The sequence below is a fragment of the Budorcas taxicolor genome, chromosome 12 (assembly GCF_023091745.1).
Source record: "Budorcas taxicolor isolate Tak-1 chromosome 12, Takin1.1, whole genome shotgun sequence".
Classification (NCBI taxonomy): Eukaryota; Metazoa; Chordata; class Mammalia; order Artiodactyla; family Bovidae; genus Budorcas; species Budorcas taxicolor.
This window is the reverse complement of record NC_068921.1, coordinates 85,635,936-85,656,213: the sequence shown is the minus strand read 5'-3', so window position 1 is coordinate 85,656,213 and position 20,278 is coordinate 85,635,936. Positions and strand designations below refer to the sequence as shown.

Here is a 20,278-nt window from a genome sequence, read left to right as displayed (position 1 = left end):
TTTTCCCTTTCATGCACTGGAGAAGGAAATGGCAACCCACTCCCGCCTGGAGAATCCCAGGGACGGGGGAGCCTGGTGGGCTGCCGTCTATGGGGTCGCACAGAGTCGGACTCTACTGAAGCGACTTAGCAGCAGCAGCAGCTGCTACAGAGTCCCGGGACGGGAGCCGGCCCCCAGGAGCAGAGCTGCCTGCTGCCTGAACAGGGCGCTGGGGGCGGCAGGCCTCACAGGTCCGCTCTCTGCCTCATGGACAACGCAGCCTCCTTCCTCGACCGAGATGCCTCAGGTTAAGGTGTCCCGTGTCCGCAGCCACTGCACTGCCCACCCCCCCTCCTCAGGTGTCCGGGAGGGGTCCCGGCCGCCTGCCGCGGCCCTGGTTTACCACTGTGCCCCCTCCAGCCTCTCCCCACACAGTGAACCAGGGGCAGCAGTGGGGCTTCGGAGCAGCACCAGCCTCCTGTGCAACCAGCCCTCCCGGCTCGAGACCCCGTCCGTCACTTTTAAACAGCCTGAGAAGCTGCACTGGAGCCTCTGGGCCAGAAGACGAGACACTCTGGAGACCACCTTGCAGAAGCTTTGTTTTCACCCGCAGGTCAGCGCGGGGGAGGTTTGAAGGCATGCGGAGGGTGCTGGCTGACTTTGCAGAGAGGCTGAGAAGCCAAACGGAGCCTTCACCCGGGAAAGAAACCTGAATACAGGGAAAGGAAACAGCTGAAGACACCCGCTGGCAAGTGCGCCTCTCCATAAATAGCAGCTGAGACCCTCCCCGGAGGGCAGGGCAGGGGCGGGGTGGCCGCAGCCCAAATGCTCCTGCCATAAAAGCCTCTCACGTGCAAGAAGCCAGCTGAGACTTCATATTAACAGCGAGTAATAAAAAGGTGATAAAAGATCGTTATCGCCAAGAGCCTGGAGTATCTGCAGAGCACCAGCTGAGTCATGGAGGGCAGGAGCTGTCAGACGTGTAGCTGGGAGACACGTTTTCAAACGGTCACTCGGAAAAACAGACCTTCCTAGGTCAAAGACAAGGCTGCCAACGCAGACTCCAGTGTTCTGGATCTTCCGTACCACTCTAGTTGGAGGATGTCCCTGTACACGCACAATCGGCCGGTCACCTCACCCCTTGGCTCAAATCGTCAGCAGCTCTCCATTTCAGCAAGGGTAAAAGCCAGAGTACTTTCAGAGAAGGAAAAGATGAGGCGCGGACCAGAAGGAGGAGCTCACTGCAAAACACACGTCCAGCCAAGGGCTTATACCCAGAACATACAAAGTATGTTCCACAAGAAACCAGACGAGCCAGTGAAACAATGATGAGGCGTGGACTGGAAGGAAGAGCTCACTGCAAAACACACGTCCAGCCAAGGGCCTGTACCCAAAACATACAAAGTATGTTCCACAAGAAACCAGACGAGCCAGTGAAACAATGGGCAAAAGGCGTGAACAGTCTCCTCACCAAAGAGGGCACAAGACGGCGTCTCGCTGCACCTCGCTGTTCGCTGAGCCCAGGACAGGCAAGGCGGAGCTGGAAGAAGGCGCCGGGAGCCGTAGGGCCGCAGACACACTTCACTGGCAGCAGCGAGGCAGGCATCCTCTCCTCTCTAATGACCGACACAGCAGCACCCACGACGACACAACTCAGCTCAGCGCGACTCTCTCCTGGACCTGACTCGCCTCAGCTGCAGGGAGTTTTCAGGTGGTGCTTATATCATAGGTCATCGCGCACGCACCGTGCTATAAACGATCTCGGCTGTTACATAACCATGTATTTACGAAACGTGAGGCCAGAGTGTGAGGACGTGGGGAGAGAGAGCCTGACCACCGCCATCTTGGCTAATTCGCTCTTTCCCTCCAGATGGCAACGGAACTGACGGATGAAAAGATGCCCCACGTCAGCTGTCATCAGGGAAGTGCAGATCAACACTGCAGTGAGACGCCCCTGCACACCCGTGAGGTCCTCGCCAGCCTGGGGCGACAGCAGCCCCATCCCCGCCCGGCAGGAACACGAGCCACACAGGCACCGCGGAAGACGGCTCCTTACAAAACTGAGCATCCTCCCACCCAAGGTCCGGCAGTCTTGCTTCCTGGGTAAATTCGCTTTACCCAGATGAGTGGAAAACATGTCCACGCGAAGACCTGAATATGAATGTTTATAGCAGCTTCATCCATAACTGCCAAAAGCTGGCCGTGACCAGGATGCCCGTCCGTAGTGAGTAGACAGACTGTGGTCCACGCAGACAATGGGAGACCACTCAGTCATAAAAAGAAACGCGCAGCCAGGCCACAGGAAGGCACATCAGACACTTAGATGCACACGACCGAGTGGAGGAAGCCAGTCCGGAAAGGCTACACACCGTGTGACCCCGGCAGAGGCGAAACTGCCAGGGACTAGGGGAGGGCGTGGGGTGGACAGGCAGAGCGCAGAGAAGTCTCAGGGCCGTGAACCGTCCCGTGTGAGCCTGTGATAATGGACACGCGTGGTGCCCAAGCGCCCAACTGCACAGCGCAGGGCGAAGCTTCACGTCCACTGCAACAGCTGACACGCGCTGGTGCAAGACGTTGACAGCAGGAGAGAGTGGGGAGGGCTGGACGGAAATCCTCTATGCTCTCTGCTCAGTTTTTCTGGAAACCTAAGACTGCAAATAAAGTCTACTGGGTTTTTAAGTCAATGATCTTATGATGGCTGAGCAGGCCCGCGCAGGCAGCTCTCCCATGCCCTCCCTAACCTCACCAGCCAGCCACTACTCTCCCCCAACCCACAGTGAACTCTGCTGTTCCTGGAATTTGCCAGCCAGGCTCCTGCCTCAGGGCCTTCGCAGAGGCTCTTCCCCTCGCCTGAGACTCCCTTCTCCCTGACATCCAGGTCTCACCTTTGCTCACATACATTGTCTTTGTTTCGATGTCACTTCCTGGTCCACCTCCCTACCGACCAGATGCAAAACTGCATCACCCACCTGCTGGCACCCCTGCCCCTAGGCTTCTCCATAGCTCCCACCACCTGCTGGCACCCCTGCCCCCAGGCTTCTCCATAGCTCCCACCATCTGCTGGCACCCCTGTCCCCAGGCTTCTCCATAGCTCCCATCACCTGCTGGCACCCTCGGCCCCCAGACTTCTCCATAGCTCCCACCACCTGGTGGCATCCCTGCCCCCAGGCTTTTCCATAGCTCCCACCCTCTGCCCCCAGGCTTCTCCATAGCTCCCATCACCTGCTGGCACCCCTGCCCCCACGCTTCTCCATAGCTCCCACCACCTGTGGGCACCCCTGCCCCCAGGCTTCTCCATAGCTCCCATCACCTGCTGGCACCCTCTGCCCCCAGGCTTCTCCATAGCTCCCAACACCTGCTGGCACCCCTGCCCCCAGGCTTTTCCATAGCTCCCACCTTCTGCCCCCAGGCTTCTCCATAGCTCCCATCACCTGCTGGCACCCCTGCCCCCAGGCTTTTCCATAGCTCCCACCTTCTGCCCCCAGGCTTCTCCATAGCTCCCACCCCCTGCTGGCACCCTCTGCCCCCAGGCTTCTCCATAGCTCCCAACACCTACTGGCACCCCTGCCCCCAGGCTTTTCCATAGCTCCCACCCTCTGCCCCCAGGCTTCTCCATAGCTCCCAACACCTGCTGGCACCCCTGCCCCCAGGCTTCTCCATAGCTCCCATCACCTGCTGGCACCCCTGCCCCCAGGCTTTTCCATAGCTCCCACCTTCTGCCCCCAGGCTTCTCCATAGCTCCCACCACCTGTGGGCACCCCTGCCCCCAGGCTTCTCCATAGCTCCCACCCCCTGCTGGCACCCCTGCCCCCAGGCTTTTCCATAGCTCCCACCCTCTGCCCCCAGGCTTCTCCATAGCTCCCACCACCTGTGGGCACCCCTGTCGCCAGGCTTCTCCATAGCTCCCATCACCTGCTGGCACCCCCTGCCCCCAGGCTTCTCCATAGCTCCCACCCCCTGCTGGCACCCTCTGCCCCCAGCTTCTCCATAGCTCCCACCACCTGTGGGCACCCCTGCCCCCAGGCTTCTCCATAGCTCCCACCCCCTGCTGGCACCCTCTGCCCCCAGGCTTCTCCATAGCTCCCATCACCTGCTGGCACCCCCTGCCCCCAGGCTTCTCCATAGCTCCCAACACCTGCTGGCACCCCTGCCCCCAGGCTTTTCCATAGCTCCCACCCTCTGCCCCCAGGCTTCTCCATAGCTCCCATCACCTGCTGGCACCCCTGCCCCCAGGCTTCTCCATAGCTCCCAACACCTGCTGGCACCCCTGCCCCCACGCTTCTCCATAGCTCCCACCACCTGCTGGCACCCTCTGCCCCCAGGCTTCTCCTTGGCTCCCACCACCTGCGGGCACCCCTGCCCCCAGGCTTCTCCATAGCTCCCACCACCTGCTGGCACCCTCTGCCCCCAGGCTTCTCCATAGCTCCCAACACCTGCTGGCACCCCTGCCCCCAGGCTTTTCCATAGCTCCCACCTTCTGCCCCCAGGCTTCTCCATAGCTCCCATCACCTGCTGGCACCCCTGCCCCCAGGCTTCTCCATAGCTCCCACCCCCTGCTGGCACCCTCTGCCCCCAGGCTTCTCCTTGGCTCCCACCATCCGCGGGCACCCCTGCCCCCAGGCTTCTCCATAGCTCCCACACAAACACGTGACGCGATCCACGTGCGTGCCCAGAGAGCCTCCTTGCACATGGAGCACACATCTCCCACGCAGAGTCCGTGTGACGAGGGCCAGGTCTCAGCACCTGCATACAGGGATACAGGCACTGAGCATGTTATGTCAGGTGAATCAATGGTCACAACTTCACTGGCACTAGCGTCTACTCATTATTTGCGGCTTCCCTGGTGGCTCAGACGGTGAGGCATCTGCCTGCAATGCGGGAGACCTGGGTGCGATCCCCGGGTCGGGAAGATCCCCTGGAGAAGGCAATGGCAACCCACTCCAATACTCTTGCCTGGAAAATTCCATGGATGGAGGAGCCTGGTAGGCTACAGTCCACAGGATCGCAGAGTCGGACACGGCTGAGCAACTTCGCTGGCACTAAGGCCAGCGCCTGTGACTCGACTGGGTACCAGAACCACTTGGGAATAGCTTCCAAAAGTGAAGGTGAGTCACGCCAACATCACCTGGAGCCAAAGAGGAAGGCAGCTGGTGTGACGCGAGAGCTGAATATCCGGCCCAGGAACCACGCGTTAAAAGCGCACGGAGATACACTCACCGTAGCCAAAACGGCCCAGAGACTCAAAGGCCGGTCTGGGTTTCAGCAGAGACCCGTAAGCCCTTTCTGTCGAGGTGGACGGATGCATCCTGTCACCGAAGGCTCTGCCTGAGGCCAGCCGCCAGCCGCCGCCCAGCGCTCCGCGGGCGGCCAGCGCGGGCTCCGGGCTCCGCCCCCCTCCGCGGGCACCAGGCCTCGGTCAGCCGGGCGCCGCCGGGCGCCAGCGCTCTGGCTTCAGGGCCAGCTGCCTGTCACTCAGGGTGACCGCTGACTCCAGCTAGGGCCCACAGCCCGCTGGCCGGCTCCCCCAGGCCTCGCCTCCTGCCCATGGCCGGCACGGGGATGGCTGTCCAGGAAACCCGCGTGGGGACGGGCTGCTCTGTGCTCGGGTCCTAAGCCTCACCGGGGAGCCGGGACACGCTGACGCCGCCCTCCCGGAATCCCAGCCTGGGTCGGCTGTCTCATCTCGCCGCCGCCCACCACGTCCCCTTCCTTCGGTGCCTCCCTCCCTGTCCCTCAGTCTGAGCAGACCCAGTTCCCGGGCCCACGGATTTGGTCTCCTCCCCTCGAGTTTTGAGCCCGTGCAGTACGCTGGACTTCAGTTATTCTACATTTCAGCTCGGTAATTTCCACATTTCTTTCGTTACAAGTCCTCTTTCTTTGCCAAGATTTCCTAGCTTTCCGTTTGTTTCAAAAGAATCTGTAATTGTTTTCTGAAGCCTTTTTATGAGGGCGGCTTGAAAACCCTTGTCAGGGGATTCCAGCCCCCTTCACCTGAAGGAGATGGCCCCTGAAGGTCACCTCGGCAGTACAGTATCTTCTAGAAAAGCCGCGTACGTGACCGCACTTGGGTGGCAGGGTTGCCAGAAATTGTCTTCTCCGGTATCCAGTGACAACGTGCACTTTAAATTGGCCTTCGTTGTGCAGTCGCTAAGCTGTGTTGGGGCTCTTTGGTAACCCCATGGACCGAGCCTAACGGGCTCCCCGTCCATGGGATTTTCTAGGCAAGAACACTGGAGCACTTCCTTGTCCGGGGATCCTCCCGACCCAGAGGTCGAACTCGCAGCTCCTGCACTGGCAAGTAGATTCTTTACCGCTGAGCCATCAGGGACGCCTTCTTAATTGGCTGCTGAACTGAAAAGCACAGACTCCTCAGCAGTGGTGGAAAGCCAGCAACAAGCCACGGACCCCTACAGACCTGCAGAGAGAAGGGTCCCCGGCCTAAGGACCCAGGCCCACCGCCCGTGGGAGGCAGCAGGAGGAGCCACGGCCCTGCGGACCCCCACACTGAAGCGCGTTTTCACCTGGAGCTGGACGCCGCCCGGCCCCAAGCCCACAGCACGGCTGCTCTGCCTCTCCCCTTAAAAGCCTCAGTTTTAGACAGAACCCTTACCTACAAGTCTGTCTTTTGGTAGCTTTTAGTGACTCATCCTCTTATTGAGCTACAGGTCCTCCCAACCCTAATATGAATATTTCAAGGATCCTGCCTTAAGTGCCCTGACTTAAATAAAATAGTCATCAAATCGCAAGCAAGCTTCTGAGCTTGGTCTCTTAATGGAGACTGTGTTTCTCTTCTGTTTTATACAAGAATTTCTAGAAGTAAACAGACAGGGGAGGAATCCCATTTTGCAGATAAATTCCAAGTGCCCCTTCCAATCCAAGGCAGGATTTCTTTCCAAGCGCTCTACCGCCACGTTTCAAGGCTCCAAAAGCCCACCGTGAAGCAGCCTGGGGTCCGCTCTGCTCTGAACTGAAAAGCACTAGGTTAGGACATTTCCCAAGCACAGGGGTCGGGAGCACACCAGGTCAGCAAGCAGCCCACGCTCACCTGTGGGGAAGCCCCCAGGGGCTCACACCTTGGTCCCCTGTGCTTGCAGCGCCGTGCATGTCATCGGGCTGGCCCCAGGTTATACCACCGCCGGGCTAATGAGCTTGGGGGCTGAGAGTGGTCCTGAAATGTGCCCCCTGGACCTGCAGCGTCAGCATGTCCTGTGCACCCATCAGAAATGCCCACCCTCCGCAACCTGGACTGTGACATCAGAAACTCTGGGTGGAGCCCAGCAGTCTGTGTCTTCACAAGCCATCCAGGAGGTTCTGGGCACACTCGCGTGTAAGAACCATGTAACCACCTGTGCCAAAGGTGCAAAGCGAGGAACCGCCACCAAAACACAGCTACTGCCAACTGCGATGTCAGCAGCTTCACTCATAACTTTGATGTAAAATTGTAAACATTTTTATACAAAAATTCATTGTTGGGCAGCTATGCGTCCAGCTCTAAGAAAAAGGAAAAGGAAACCATCCCAAGCCAGAAATTTCAAGGCACAGGCTCCTCAGCAGAAGTGAGAGGTGGGGGAGAGAGGAAAGAGATGACTTCCTGCAACGTCCTTATCAACGCGCTGTCCCCACCACGCGCGTGCACACTCGGCCGTGTCCGACTCCGTGCGGCCCCACGGACTGCAGCCCACCAGGCTCCCCCGTCCCTGGCACTCTCCAGGCGAGAATACTGGAGTGAGCTGCCATCTCCTCCCCCAGGGGGTTCTTCCTGACCCAGGGATCAAACCCACATCTCCCGAGCCTCCTGCACAGGCAGGTGGACTCTTTACCACGAAGCCACTTCGTCCTCTCAAAGGAAAAAGACTAAGGAGGAAAAACAACTGATGAGCCCCCATCCCCCACACAAGAAGACAGACTGGAGGGTGTGGGTTTATTGCTTTGAATGGGAAACTGAAGTGAAGTGAAAGTCGCTCAGCCGTGTCCAACTCTTTGCGACCCGGTGGACTACAGGCAAGAATACTGGAGTGGGTAGCCATTCCCTTCTCCAGGGGATCTTCCCAACGCAGGGATCGAACCCCAGTCTCCTGCATTGCAGGTGGATTCTTTACCAGCTGAGCCACAAGGGAAGCCCAAGAATACTGGAGCGGGTAACCTTTCTCTTCTCCAGCAGATCTTCCCGACCCAGGAATCGAACCAGGGTCTCCTGCCCTGCAGGCAGATTCTTTATCAACTGAGCTACAGGGAAGCCCTTGAATGGGAAAAATAACACCCAAAAGCTAAACATTGCTTACACTCACTGAGGTTGTTTAGGGACAGTATTCCCAGTAAACACTTGACTTACTTTCATCTCCCTTCATTTATTATAATATGTAACTAATTGGGAGTGTTTTCTACATGAGAAAGAGAGAGCAAGGCCCAGGAGAGATGTGCACATATTCACAAAATTATAAAACAAATAGTCTTTGACTTCAACCTGAACTTCCTAAAAACTGTACATTGACATCCCTAAAAGGCCTTCCCTCCAATGGATCTGGATTCTCAAACGTCAGCAGCACGTAGAGACAGCCTAGAGTAGCAGGTTCTCAACCACCCCTATCTTTACCTAAAAAGCCATTCACTCACTGTAAAATGAATCAAACCGGGGAGATTCAACACCTGACGTGAATTCATTTATGATAAGAGAGGGGTTTCCCTAGCACTTCAGTGGCAAAGAAGCCACCTACCAATGCAAGACACGAGTTCAATCCCTGGTGGAGAAAGATCCCACATGCCGTGGAGCAACTAAGCTCAGGCGGCCACGCCCCATGAGCCCGCGCCCTAGGGCCCGGGACCCGCGCCCCCTCGGCCCGCGCCCTAGAGCCCGGGACCCGCGCCCCCTGGGCCCGTGCCCTAGAGCCCGAGACCCGCACCTCCTGGGCCTACGCCCTAGAGCCCGAGAGGGGTTGGTGGCCGGCACCCTAGAGCCCGGGGGCCCCCGCCCCCTGGGCCGGCGCCCTAGAGCCCAGGACCCGCGCCTCCTGAGCCCACGTGTCACAACTCCTGAAACTACAGCAAGAGAAGCCGCCACAGTGAGAAGCCTGGGCAGGAAAACTACAGAGTAGGCCCCGCTCGCCGCAAGTAGAGAAAGCCTGCATAGCAACGAAGACCCAGCCCAGCCGAAAGTGAATGTTAAATTTTTAAAAAGAGATTTTCAAAAAAAGATAAAACAAATTTTTTTTTTTTAAGTTGTAAATCTCAGAGGGGCTCAGACTGACCACTGCTCAGCCTCAACACACTGGCCGGACTTGAACCCATGTTAAAACATGTAGGAAGTGAGGGAAAAACCACACAGATGTGTTTCCCTGAAGCCACTGAAAGGAACAGAGTTTTCTAAAGTCTCCTTTATCAAGGAAAAAAAAACTGCTGAAGGTCAACTTCCTCTTAAGAAGATTTCCTACAGTTGATAAGCATCAGGCTGTGAAAACCCACCCCAAGTTCACGCATCCTCAGATCCCACGGGCCCCCACTCTCTCAGCCCCACACTCTGCTCCCCAACCTCCGGGTCCATGCTGCCCCGGTTCCAACAACATCCCCTAGCCCCTACACTCAGCCCCTCCCCGAGCACAGGTGCCCTTGTTAACATCACTGACCACTAGGCTGACTGCTCTGGGTCCTACCCCCCATTTTTCCTCATCAGTCTAAGAGGGTCATCAATTCTGTGGAGTCTTCTCAGAGAATAAGCTTTGGGTTTTGCTGTCTCCAGTAATTTTCTGCTTTCCACGTCACCGGTTGGTCATCGAGTTCTTCTTTATTCTGTTCTGTCTGTTGCTTACTTAGGGTTTAACTTGCCTTTACTGTTCTAGCTCCTTAAGATGGCAGCTCTATTCCACCCCACAGAAGACTTAAAGCCTGTGCAGGGTGAGTTCCCGCTCACTCCCGGAACATCAGTCTAACTATTTATAAACAGGATGCCTTAAGACTCACAGCCAATTAAATAGTTACTGTGAGTTATCTGAAGACCCAGGCTGGGCTCGCGGACAAGGCAGTTACTCCGGTTCAATCTACATAACCGTGTTTGGTCAGAGGTCAGAGCAAGGAGAAACAAAACCTTCCTCCCCATTCCTCTTCCAGAGATGAAGTCTGGGAGCCGCTCGGCTCCAGGCTCTCCCCACCCAGAGGCATGGCTTCAGAGCGTGCTGCCCTCTGGAAGCTTAACCTTTGCCAAGAGGCTGCTGAGAATCTAACCCCGTTCTATTTATGGGCCTTGTTTTCAAAGGAAACAAAAATGCCTTAACAAATAGAAGACCCACAACCAGAAAACTTCACATTTCCATGAGAAGAAATCTGCTACGCACGTCGCTGAGCAAGGCAATTTCTCCAGCACCGCAGAGAGACAGCCCTGCGGTCACCAGAGAAGTGGAGGCTGAGGGGGTGTGTGTTCCCACGCCTCCGGCTCCTCCGGAAGGCCAGCAACCCGGCCTAGGGGCCAGGACGAGGCCTCCCCAGCTCCCAGCTTTCTGTCAGAATTCCTACACATTCTTCACAGAGTGAAGGACAAAGTCATAACCTTTCGGTATGCATTCCTGGATCAGGAAGATCCCCTGGAGAAGGGAATGGCTACGCACTCCAGTATTCTTGCCTGGGAAATCCCGCAGACAGAGGAGCCTGGCGGGCTGCGTCCCTGGGGTCACACAGAGTCGGGCACGACTAAGCGACTGACCACACAGGCACACACAGAAAGCAACAGGCTTTTTTCAGAAAGTCTATATTCCTGACAAAAGCCTCCTGAACAAATTTACTAACTTCAGCTAGAGTTAAAAGTCCCTTGTGAACTTATAAACAATGGTGTGTCAAACGTTTTAATCAGATCTTTTTAACAACTAAGATGCGTCAGTTACCCAAAGTATATTTTCCTCTAAGACATCACTGAGCATAAACACATTATATTTCAAAAGTCAGAAAATTAATTTGCCCGATTAAATTGAAGTAATAAAAAAAAATTTTAAGTACAAAAAAAAAAGTCTCTTATGAACTTAGGCCATCTCAAGCTCAGGGAGTCAGTGGGAAAGTGTGTTCCCAGCAGAGACTTAGCAGTGAGACACTCAGGATGGAGGGGAAAGGGCCACCACAGGCCAGAGGGTTTGCAGATAATCCAAACCAGGCTGTTCTAAGGATTTCTGCTTGACTGCTAAAAAAATCATGCTGCCAGAACACGACTTCTGCCAGGAACTGCGACTTCAAAGCAAAGCTGGACGCCAGGGCTCCCGCTTTAAATAAAAGCATTAGATGTAAGCAGGGAGAGGCTTCCAGTGCTACAGTTGTTTGGGTTCTGAATCGCATGCACCTTCTTTAGAGAAAAGATAAGGACCTCATCGGTTCCTTTCTAAAGGCTGCTCTCGGGTAACAGCAGTTACAGTCACGCACAAAACACCACTTGAGCTCTCAAGCCGTGTACCGCGCTCACCGCCACAGGAGGCTGCAGAACAAGCAACCACAAAGCCTCGGGGGCCGCTGCAGCGAGCCTGTGCTTCTGTCCGCGGGGCCGCGCGCAGCTTGCCTGGGCTCACGCGGCAGCGGGGACCTCTGATCAAGGTGGCAGCTCTGGTGACCTCGCCTGGACTGGCCCATGAATGGGCTCGGAGGGCTGCAGGTAGGCCCAGGAGGGTTCAGCAGGCACAGCTGAGCTCTTGGCCCTGTGGTCTTGCATCCCGCAGCATTTGGGGCCCGGGCTGGTCCCGGGTGCACACAGGCTCTGAGAGAGCATGGAAACACACCAGGCCTCCTGGGAACTGCTGCCTGCCCGTCTGCCACATCCGTTACCAGAACAAGTCAAGGTCAGCCCAGATGCAAGAAGTGAGGAAACAGGCCCCACCCCACCCCTCGATGGGAAGAGCTGCAGTGTGACTTGACAAGGGGTGAGGAGCGTGGCTGCAGGGGTGCAGTGAGGAGGGGGCAGGGGGGCCTCCTCCGTAACCTACCATGGCCCTTCTCTAATCCGTTGCGTGCCCTATGAAGCTGACCTCCGTGGAGGCTGACCTCTATGCCCCATTGCCCCAGCAGTCCTGGAGACCCCATTCATTTAGACTACAGTGTGAATGACTCCCCCCAGGCTGTACAGTGCTCAACCTACACAGCCATATGGTGCTGCCCTCAGCGAACCTACCTGTAAAATGATGAGTCTGGGCAGCATGGTGCCTTGACAATGCCTCCCACTGAGAATTCACAAATGCTTTACACTTCAGACCCTATGGCCTCTCTTATGACTGCCTGAAAAGGCAGCACAGAACACACGTGTGTGTGTGTTTCCACATGTATGATGGGCACACTAGCATGCACAGAGTAGGAACATAACAAATACATCGGTTACATATGTTGACATTGGAATGAAGATTAAAATAATTCTGAACAAATGTGTTGGAAATGTACAAACATCCCACCCCTCTTCCTGGATTACAGAAGTATCCCACAGAAGCAAGGCTGAGAACTACCAGTTTGGTTCATTAAACGAGAAATACAGAGCCAAAGTTAGACAAAGAAAAATAAGGAAACAAATGATCCAACCCTAACTTGGTAGAACTGAGGAGGAGAGGAAACATCAGAAATCGTACCCAGGACACACACGCCCAGGACAGCCCGGACGCCCTCCCAGTGCAGACACGGGGCTGGCGGGCCTCACTGCCCATCTGTAGCTCTGGGCCCTTCCCATGCACGAAACCCTAGACGCACGAAACCCGAGCCCCCAGCCAGCCCTCTGGCCCCTTGGGCCAGCAGCTGCGTGCGCTCAGCAGCTGCGCGGGGATCTTCAGCTAAGCAGAGGACCCAGGAACCGATCCGTGGTCCCACCGCCCCAGACAATGGCATCCATGAGGGTGAAAAGGAAGGGCCGCCAGCACCCTGAGACAGCAAGAGCCTGTCCAGCTGTGAGAATAAGGAAATACTCCCGGATGTGGGTGGCCTTAAGGTCCAAGTCCTGGCTTAGCGTTTTCCTGGACATAGCACAAGTTTCGGGCGTTGATCTATAAAAGCATCATCTACGAGGACCTGGCCCACAGCCAGCACTGCACACGGCCCCTCGCGTTCACTCACTCACCCTAGGAGCAGCCCTCCCGGCCCATGAGGCCATTTCCTCCAGACAGCAATGGTCAACCTTGACTTTCTCTCTGTCGCTCAGTCGTGTCCGACTCTTTGCAACCCCATGGTCTGTAGCCCGCCAGGCTCCCCGTCCATGGGATTCTCCAGGCAGGAATACTGGAGTGGGTTGCCGTTTCCTTCGCCCGGGGATCTTTGCAACCCAGGGATCGAACCCACGCCTCCTGTGTCTCCTGCACTGCAGGCGGATTCTTTACCCATTGAGCCATTGCCGCTGCTGCTGCTAAGTCGCTTCAGTCGTGTCCAACTCTGTGCGACCCCATAGACGGCAGCCCACCAGGCTCCCCCGTCCCTGGGACTCTCCAGGCAAGAACACTGGAGTGGGTTGCCATTTCCTTCTCCAATGCATGAAAGTGAAAAGGGAAAGTGAAGATGCTCAGTCGTGTCTGACTCTTAGTAACCCCATGGACTGCAGCCCATGAGGCTCCTCCATCCATGGGATTTTTCCGGGCAAGAACACTGGAGTGGGTTGCCATTGCCTTCTCCAATTGAGCCATTAGGGAAGCCCTAATCTTGCTTTTAGGAGGAAGAAAGTCAGGCTCAGAGAAGTCGGGCAGGTTGTCCAAAGTCACACAGCAAATGGACAATTCTGGAGCACATCCTGGGACCACCCCACGGTACAGGTCCCAGGGGCAGAGTGGGTCTTGGGAAGCGCTGGGCCTCCCAGCACCCGGTGCTGCCCTGGGCAGAGGTGAGCTCCCAGACGGTATGCGGGACCCTGGCTACCTTCTCCTGACCCCCGTGCAATGCCAGCCTGAAAGTCTAGAGACAGTCCCACCAAGTAAATGAATTACACACACACACACAGACACACACACACAGACACAGACACACAGACACACACAGACACACAGACACACAGACACACAGACACACCCACAGACACACACACACACCCACAGACACACAGACACACAGACATACACAGACACACAGACACATCCACAGACACACACACACGGCATTGTTTTAAATCTCAGCTTAGATGGATTCTGAGTGAACTCAGGGTCCGAAGGCCCAGGAGCCCCAGCGGAGCTTAGCAGGTGCCAGAACGAGAGCTGAACACTTGTCCGTGGGGGCGTCCTGCGCAGGGCCACCTCTCTCGGAGACTCGTCCCGGGACCGGCTCCAGCGCCCCGCTTCCCTGCCGTTGCCCCGCCGCCAACCTGCGCCTGCACACGGCAACACGCCGCCCCTTCCCTCCCGGGACGCCCGCGGACGGCGGCAGACCTAACCCTGCGCTCTCGTCCGCCGTGGCCGCTCATGTCAGCGGCCTTCCCGCCCTGGCTGGTGACCCCCGAAGCAGACGGGGGCGCAGCCGGGGCTCACCAAGGCCACCTGGAAGGTCCCGCCTGGGGCCGCGGGCACCCCCGGGGGATGCCCCCAGCTCCTGCCAGCGGGGTGCCTGGGCTCGGCACACCGCAGGGCCTCGGGGTCCTCCCCGTGAAGCGGGGGCCACGTGGGGCCACAGCAGTTTAGCCACTCGGGGCGCTCAGTACTTTCTGGAAAGGAGACGCATCTGATGGTGGGCTGCGCTTAGAGAAACGCGGGAAGAAGGCCACGCCGCTGCCACGTCCATCCATAGCACGAGGCCCCAGGAGAACACAGGCCGCGCCCTCCCGCCCCAGGGCCCCGGGGACATCTCCCCCGACAAAAGGCCAGCCTGCGGCCCTTCCCCGGCGCCCGCAAACCCAAGTCACTCCGCACGCGTGTGCCCGTGCGTGCGTGCGTGCGTGCGTGCACGCGCTCGGGAATGCGGGCATCGACACCCCAGCACTTCCAGCGCGCCTCCCGGGAGATGACGCGAGGCGGTCCCAATTGAATGGAATTTAGTTGTGTCTGCTTTGTTCTGAGTGAAGCAGCAAGCGCAGTTATGGCCCCTCTCTCCTCTGGTGCTGAGTAGTATCTGAAAGTCTCTGCTTCAAAAGCAGATGTTTCTTATGACAAAAGGAACTATCCTGAAATCTCAAGCAGTTTCATTAGAAGCAACTCAGTATAGCAAGTAATACCCTCTGCAAACTTTAAAGATGTTTTCTCCTTACAAACACAGGAAGTCACGCGTTCTGGAACCTTTCCCTCAGAGAGCTTCACCCGCGATGACCAGGTGTTTGTGGCAGCTACAGGGCACGGGCTTCCAAACCAACTGGCCCGGAGTAAGGTCCTCACACTACCCCACACTGCCGACCACATCCTTCTCAGGGGGCCAGAAAAAACACACACTTCTCCAGGTGGATGCACAGACCACTCGCTGTCCAGTGGCCACTAGGACTATATTCTCCTTCTACCCCACCCCAACCCAGAATCTCAAGAATCTCCAGAAAGCAAGTCAGGAATCAATTCCAGCCAAGAATCCTGGAGTGGGTTGCCGTTTCCTCCTCCAGGGGATCTTCCCCACTCAGGGACTGAACCCGGGTCTCCTGCATTGGCAGGCAGATTCTCTACTGCTGAGCCACCTGGAAAGCCCCGATCACAGTTTGGGGAAATAAACACCATACTCTAACCCACACCTCGGAAGACTCAGCAGAGGCTGGACAGCCCAGAGCGCGTCCCTTCCAGCTCCCCATTCCCCAGCCCCTCTCTGTCTACACCGGACATTCTTTCTGACTTTTCCCTCAGCCCCACACTGCTCTCGTTTCTAGAATTATGTCTGCTCCTGGACTCGAAGCCTTAAGAACTTGTTATGCTGTCTGTTTTGTCTCCCATGGCACCTTGCACCTACAGGCACGTAAATACTTAATAAGCTGATTTGGTCAAACTTACTGTGCAACCTGTTATGGGTTGGGTCATGACCCCGGAAATTCATAGGTTCCAGCCCCAAGCCCCAGGGCAGAATGGGACCTTATTTGGAAACAAGGTCATTGCCAATATAAACAGTCAGTGTTATTCTGGGAGGGCAGCCCTCATCCACTGACCCGAGTCCTTATGAAAGGGGCATCCGGACACAGTGGAGACCCCAGGGGGTGCCGTGGGCAGATTGGACCTGTGCTGCCCCAAGCCAGGAACCAGCAGAGACCTCGGTGGGGAGGGAGTACAAACCCCTAACCCCTGCAGAGGGTGCGGCCCTGCCCACCACGCCGGCTCCAGGGTGTGAGAGCGTGCGATCCTGGTGTGTGAGGCCGGGTCTGCGGGTCTTTGCTGCGAAGTCGCAGGAAGCGGCTCCCACGAGTCTGAGTGCACACCACACCTCGGGCACCGGCAGGGCCACAGGGCAGTGTGTGTGACTCCACAGATACAGGTGGCGAGAGGGTCCCCTGGCCACACTTGGTGGCTTACGGTGTGTGCTGTGTTCCTGGGCGGAGAGAGAGGGAACCGGGTCCCTGGGTGTTTGAATCGAGCAGCACCACCTGCAGCAGTAACAAGCGACACTGAAGCAGCGCAGGGACGCCCCTGGTGGTGCAGCGGTTAGGACTCCACTCTCTCACCGCCCAGGGCCGGGGGTCACTTCCTGGCGGAGGAACTAAGACCCCACCAGCCACGAGGGGCATCCAAAAACCAGGTAAGTAAGTAAGTAAAGCAGCATTTCATGACTCCTATTATCCGAACGTGTCTTCCTGGTCGTACAGGAGTTTCAGAGGTTGGGGCATGACAGCCTCTCAATTTCAGCCCCCCTGACTACATGGTTCAGAGCCGGTTAAAGTGTTACCTAAGGAGCTAGGTGCCCAGAGGGCTCCCTGGACCCTGCGGCCTCCGTGTGTTTCTCATCACGGGAGGGACGAATGACGGAAGCAGACAGTGTGGGCAGGGCAGACAAGCATCCTGGCTGTTACCAGACAGAGTCAGAGCGGCAGGGGCTCACCCAGGGAGATTGAGGAGACCTCAGAACACCCACTGTTCTCTCCCCTTCGGCAGAGAGGACCCCCTCAGCAGCAACAAACTGCACGTCTCGCCTGAACCGCTCCTGGAAAGTTTCTGAGCCCCTCCTGTCCCCGTCTGACCTTCTGCCTAAAGAAAAGCAGGCCACATGAAGGGAACCTCGACAGAAAGCTTTGCAAAGCGAGCAGAACAATCTGAACCGAGATGAACTTCCCCTTCTTTCTTCACCCTCTCGCTGGCCCCGAAACAGAACAAAGCTACCGAAGGCACGAAACACACTGGGACATGCTTTCCTAATGAAAGGCACACGGGCAACCCGAGCCGCCCCAGCACTCTCCCCGCCTCTGCGCCACACTCGCCTCCATCTGACGGCTCCTTTCACATGTTGTGAATTTGCAAAAAGTTAAGTTGCAGGCTGCTGACACCCCGTTAACCAGTCTTCCACGTGTTCGTGTGGCAAGCTGGGGTCGAGTCAAGAGCCTTTCAATCCCCTGTGAATACCCGGCGAAGTTTCCAAAAGTTCCTTTCTTAGGAAAAGCAACGTCCTCGGCCTGGCGTTCCCACACTGGGGTGAAGGGTGCTCAGCGTGTGTGCTTTCTGGCAAACAGGAACGTTCTCTGGTGTGCACGCAAACATGGGAAAGTTCAAGTAAATAACGTGCCTCAGGAAATGGAAAATGCTCATGAAACTTCTGAAACCCAGGGTTTCCAGGGGCGGAGAATGGCTAACATTTTACTCCCCAAACCTACCTTTGTACCACAGAGAAGTGGTCGCTGTGTCTATAATTTGCGACTTTGACGTTGAACTTGCACTGTGGCTGGGTCCCTCTAAACAAACCAGTCGGGGCCTCGGGGCGGGGGGCGGTGATAAAGGGTGGCTGCCCTATAAGAAGTTCCCAAACGACCGCAGTTTTAGAGCATGTTGGGTTGTTTCCGTTTGGCTTCTGCAAACTAAACATGTTAGCCATTCCTCTCTTTGTTGCTTCCGAGATGAAAGGAGTGCTACAGTTTTCTAAGAAAATCTTTCTACAGTTTAAAACAGAGTGATTCTTGAAGTCCACCAGTCAATATGAATGCAGTTAATATGCCAAATAGCATATGCATTGATAATGACATGTTTTTAATCAACAGCCTCTGAAGTCTCTTAAAGCTTTACTCTTAGAAATGAAACCGTCTTTTATATAAGCCTGTTTTGGTTAACTTAGCATGCATTTCCAATGCTTCTCAACATCTGTCTCTTATTACCAGAGGTCCTGATATCCAGATGACAGCAAAGTATTCTGAGTGCCTCGGAAGTTAGTCTGCTCTTTATTCCTGTCTTGAACCATAATTTTATTGTGGCACCAGGTTTGCTGAGGAGCAACATTTTTACTCCCTGGACAGACAGGGGGACAGTCTTTGTGAAATGCAGATTCTGTGTGGCACCCTGGATGGGAGGAGAGTTTGGGGGAGAAAGGATACATGTGTGTGTGTGACTGAGTCTCTTTGGTCTCCACCTGAAACTATCACCGCATTGTTAATCAGCTATATTCCAATAAAAACAGAAAGTTTAAAAAAATACTGTTCCAAGTAAGAAAATACCGAAACTAGCATGTGTACACAATTCAGATGAATATAGTCTTTTCTGACCTTTCAAATGTAGTGCCAGAACATGCACAGACTTAAAAGAGTCAACGTTTTACTTTCTAAAGTCACCTAATTAACATTTCATTGTTAGCAAACTGATGCTGTACTGTTGGGGCCAATACACCCTATTTAAAAAATTAAAGAATTTTTCCAAGTTATGGTGCACTTTAATATCTACATTTAAACCTTTTAAGAAACTGTTGATCTTAAGATTATGTATGGGGGGGGGGGAAACTGGGGTAAGATTGTAGTGTTTCTGCGACACGGGGATCCACCGCGTTTAAAAGCGCCCTATCGGTTCAGCCGGCCCTGCTTTGTCAGCTGAGCCAGGGGAAAGCAAAGTTGAATCACTCAGAGCAGCGGCCAAGGTTCACACTCCAGCCGCGAGGAAACCGCAAGTCACCGAGAAGGGCAGCGGGTCTGCGGGACTCGGGATTCTGTTCCGAACCAGGGATGAACCTGAAAATGCAACCTAGGACTTGCGGCCGGCCCTGAACAACGCCAGGGCTTCCCGAACCCGTGTGCGGTCCTCCGGGTTTGGAGACAGGAGAATTCTTCCCTGGGGAGGTCAGCACACCATCTCCCAGTCCAGCTCTCCGCGACTGATAAACGATCTTTTAAAAATGCAACTGGTCAGCGAACCAGAGGCCGAAAGTCTCACACGATACCAGCAACAAAAGCTGTTCAAACAAAGCCGGGGAGGACGCCCGCGGGCGCCGCAGCCCGGTTTCGGCTCAGGTCGCCCGGAGCGGCGCCTCCTCCTGCGGGCGGGGCTCCCGCGACCCCGGCCTCCTCGGGCTGCTCCCCTCGAACGCGACCCCCGGTCCCCGCCGGCCCCGCACACAATGGCGCCCCGAGCCCGGGCGGGATCCCGCCGCCGGCTCCCCGCGCCGCCCGCGCGCCCCCCGCGCGCCCGGGCCCGCGCACAAAGGCAGCGCGTGGGCTCCTCCGCGCGCGCGCGCGGCCACCAGGTGCGGGCGCCGGCGACCCCGCGCCCGCGCGTCTCGGCGCACCCCGGGCCGCGGCGAGGGCCGGGGGGGCGCGCGGCCTCCGTCCGCGCGGGGCCTCCCGCCGCCCGGGCCTCCCTCCGCCCCGGGCCTGTCCGCCGGGGGTGCGTGCGCGGGCCGGGCAGGGGGGGCACTCACTTTCTCGATGGTGCCGGGCAGCAGGCGCTCCAGCAGCCTGCAGAGGACCACCCCATCCTTCAGAGACGCCTGCAGAAAGCCCTCCGGGTCCGAGATGGTTTTCTTGGGCGACTCCAGCACGCCCAAGGTAATGAGCCACGTAACGGTCTGCTCGGCGGAATTCATCGCGGCGGCGCGCCCGGCCTGCCCGCGCCGCGAGCGCGTCTCGGCGCCGTTCACCTCGGAGCGGCCGCGGCCCGGCCGGCTGCGCCCACCGCCCCCTCCTCCCGCTCGCCCATGGAGAGCCCGGCGACGGCGATTGGCTCGGGCGGCGCCGCGGTCCGGCCGGCTCGCGCTGCCTCGCGTGCGTCCTGGCCGACTGTCAAGCGCCTTTTCATTAGATGCACATGAACCTGCGGCGGCCGCCCGGCGCCGCCCCCGCCGCCGCCTCCCGGCCCCCAGCCGCTGCCGCCGATGACATCACCGCGAGCAGAAGAAAGACGCCGCGCCGGAGCGGCCCCGCGCCCCGACCCAGGGCCGCCCGGACCCGAACCGAACCGAACCCGGGCCGCGCCGGCCCCCGCGTTCGGGCCCGCCGCCGTGCGCCCCCGCCGTGCGC

At 57.1% G+C, this 20,278-nt stretch overlaps 1 protein-coding gene across 3 annotated transcripts in view; it reads right to left on the bottom strand.

The window, feature by feature from the left end:
* The window catches only part of ARHGEF7 (Rho guanine nucleotide exchange factor 7), a 103,851-nt gene extending 84,006 nt beyond the window's left edge, over positions 1–19,845 (bottom strand). For all 3 annotated transcript variants that reach the window (XM_052649913.1, XM_052649914.1, XM_052649912.1), the window contains exon 1: positions 19,681–19,845. In XM_052649913.1, the coding sequence (XP_052505873.1) occupies positions 19,681–19,845 (165 nt within the window). The remainder of the gene's footprint in view (positions 1–19,680) is intronic.
* Between the last annotated feature and the right edge of the window lie 433 nt (positions 19,846–20,278).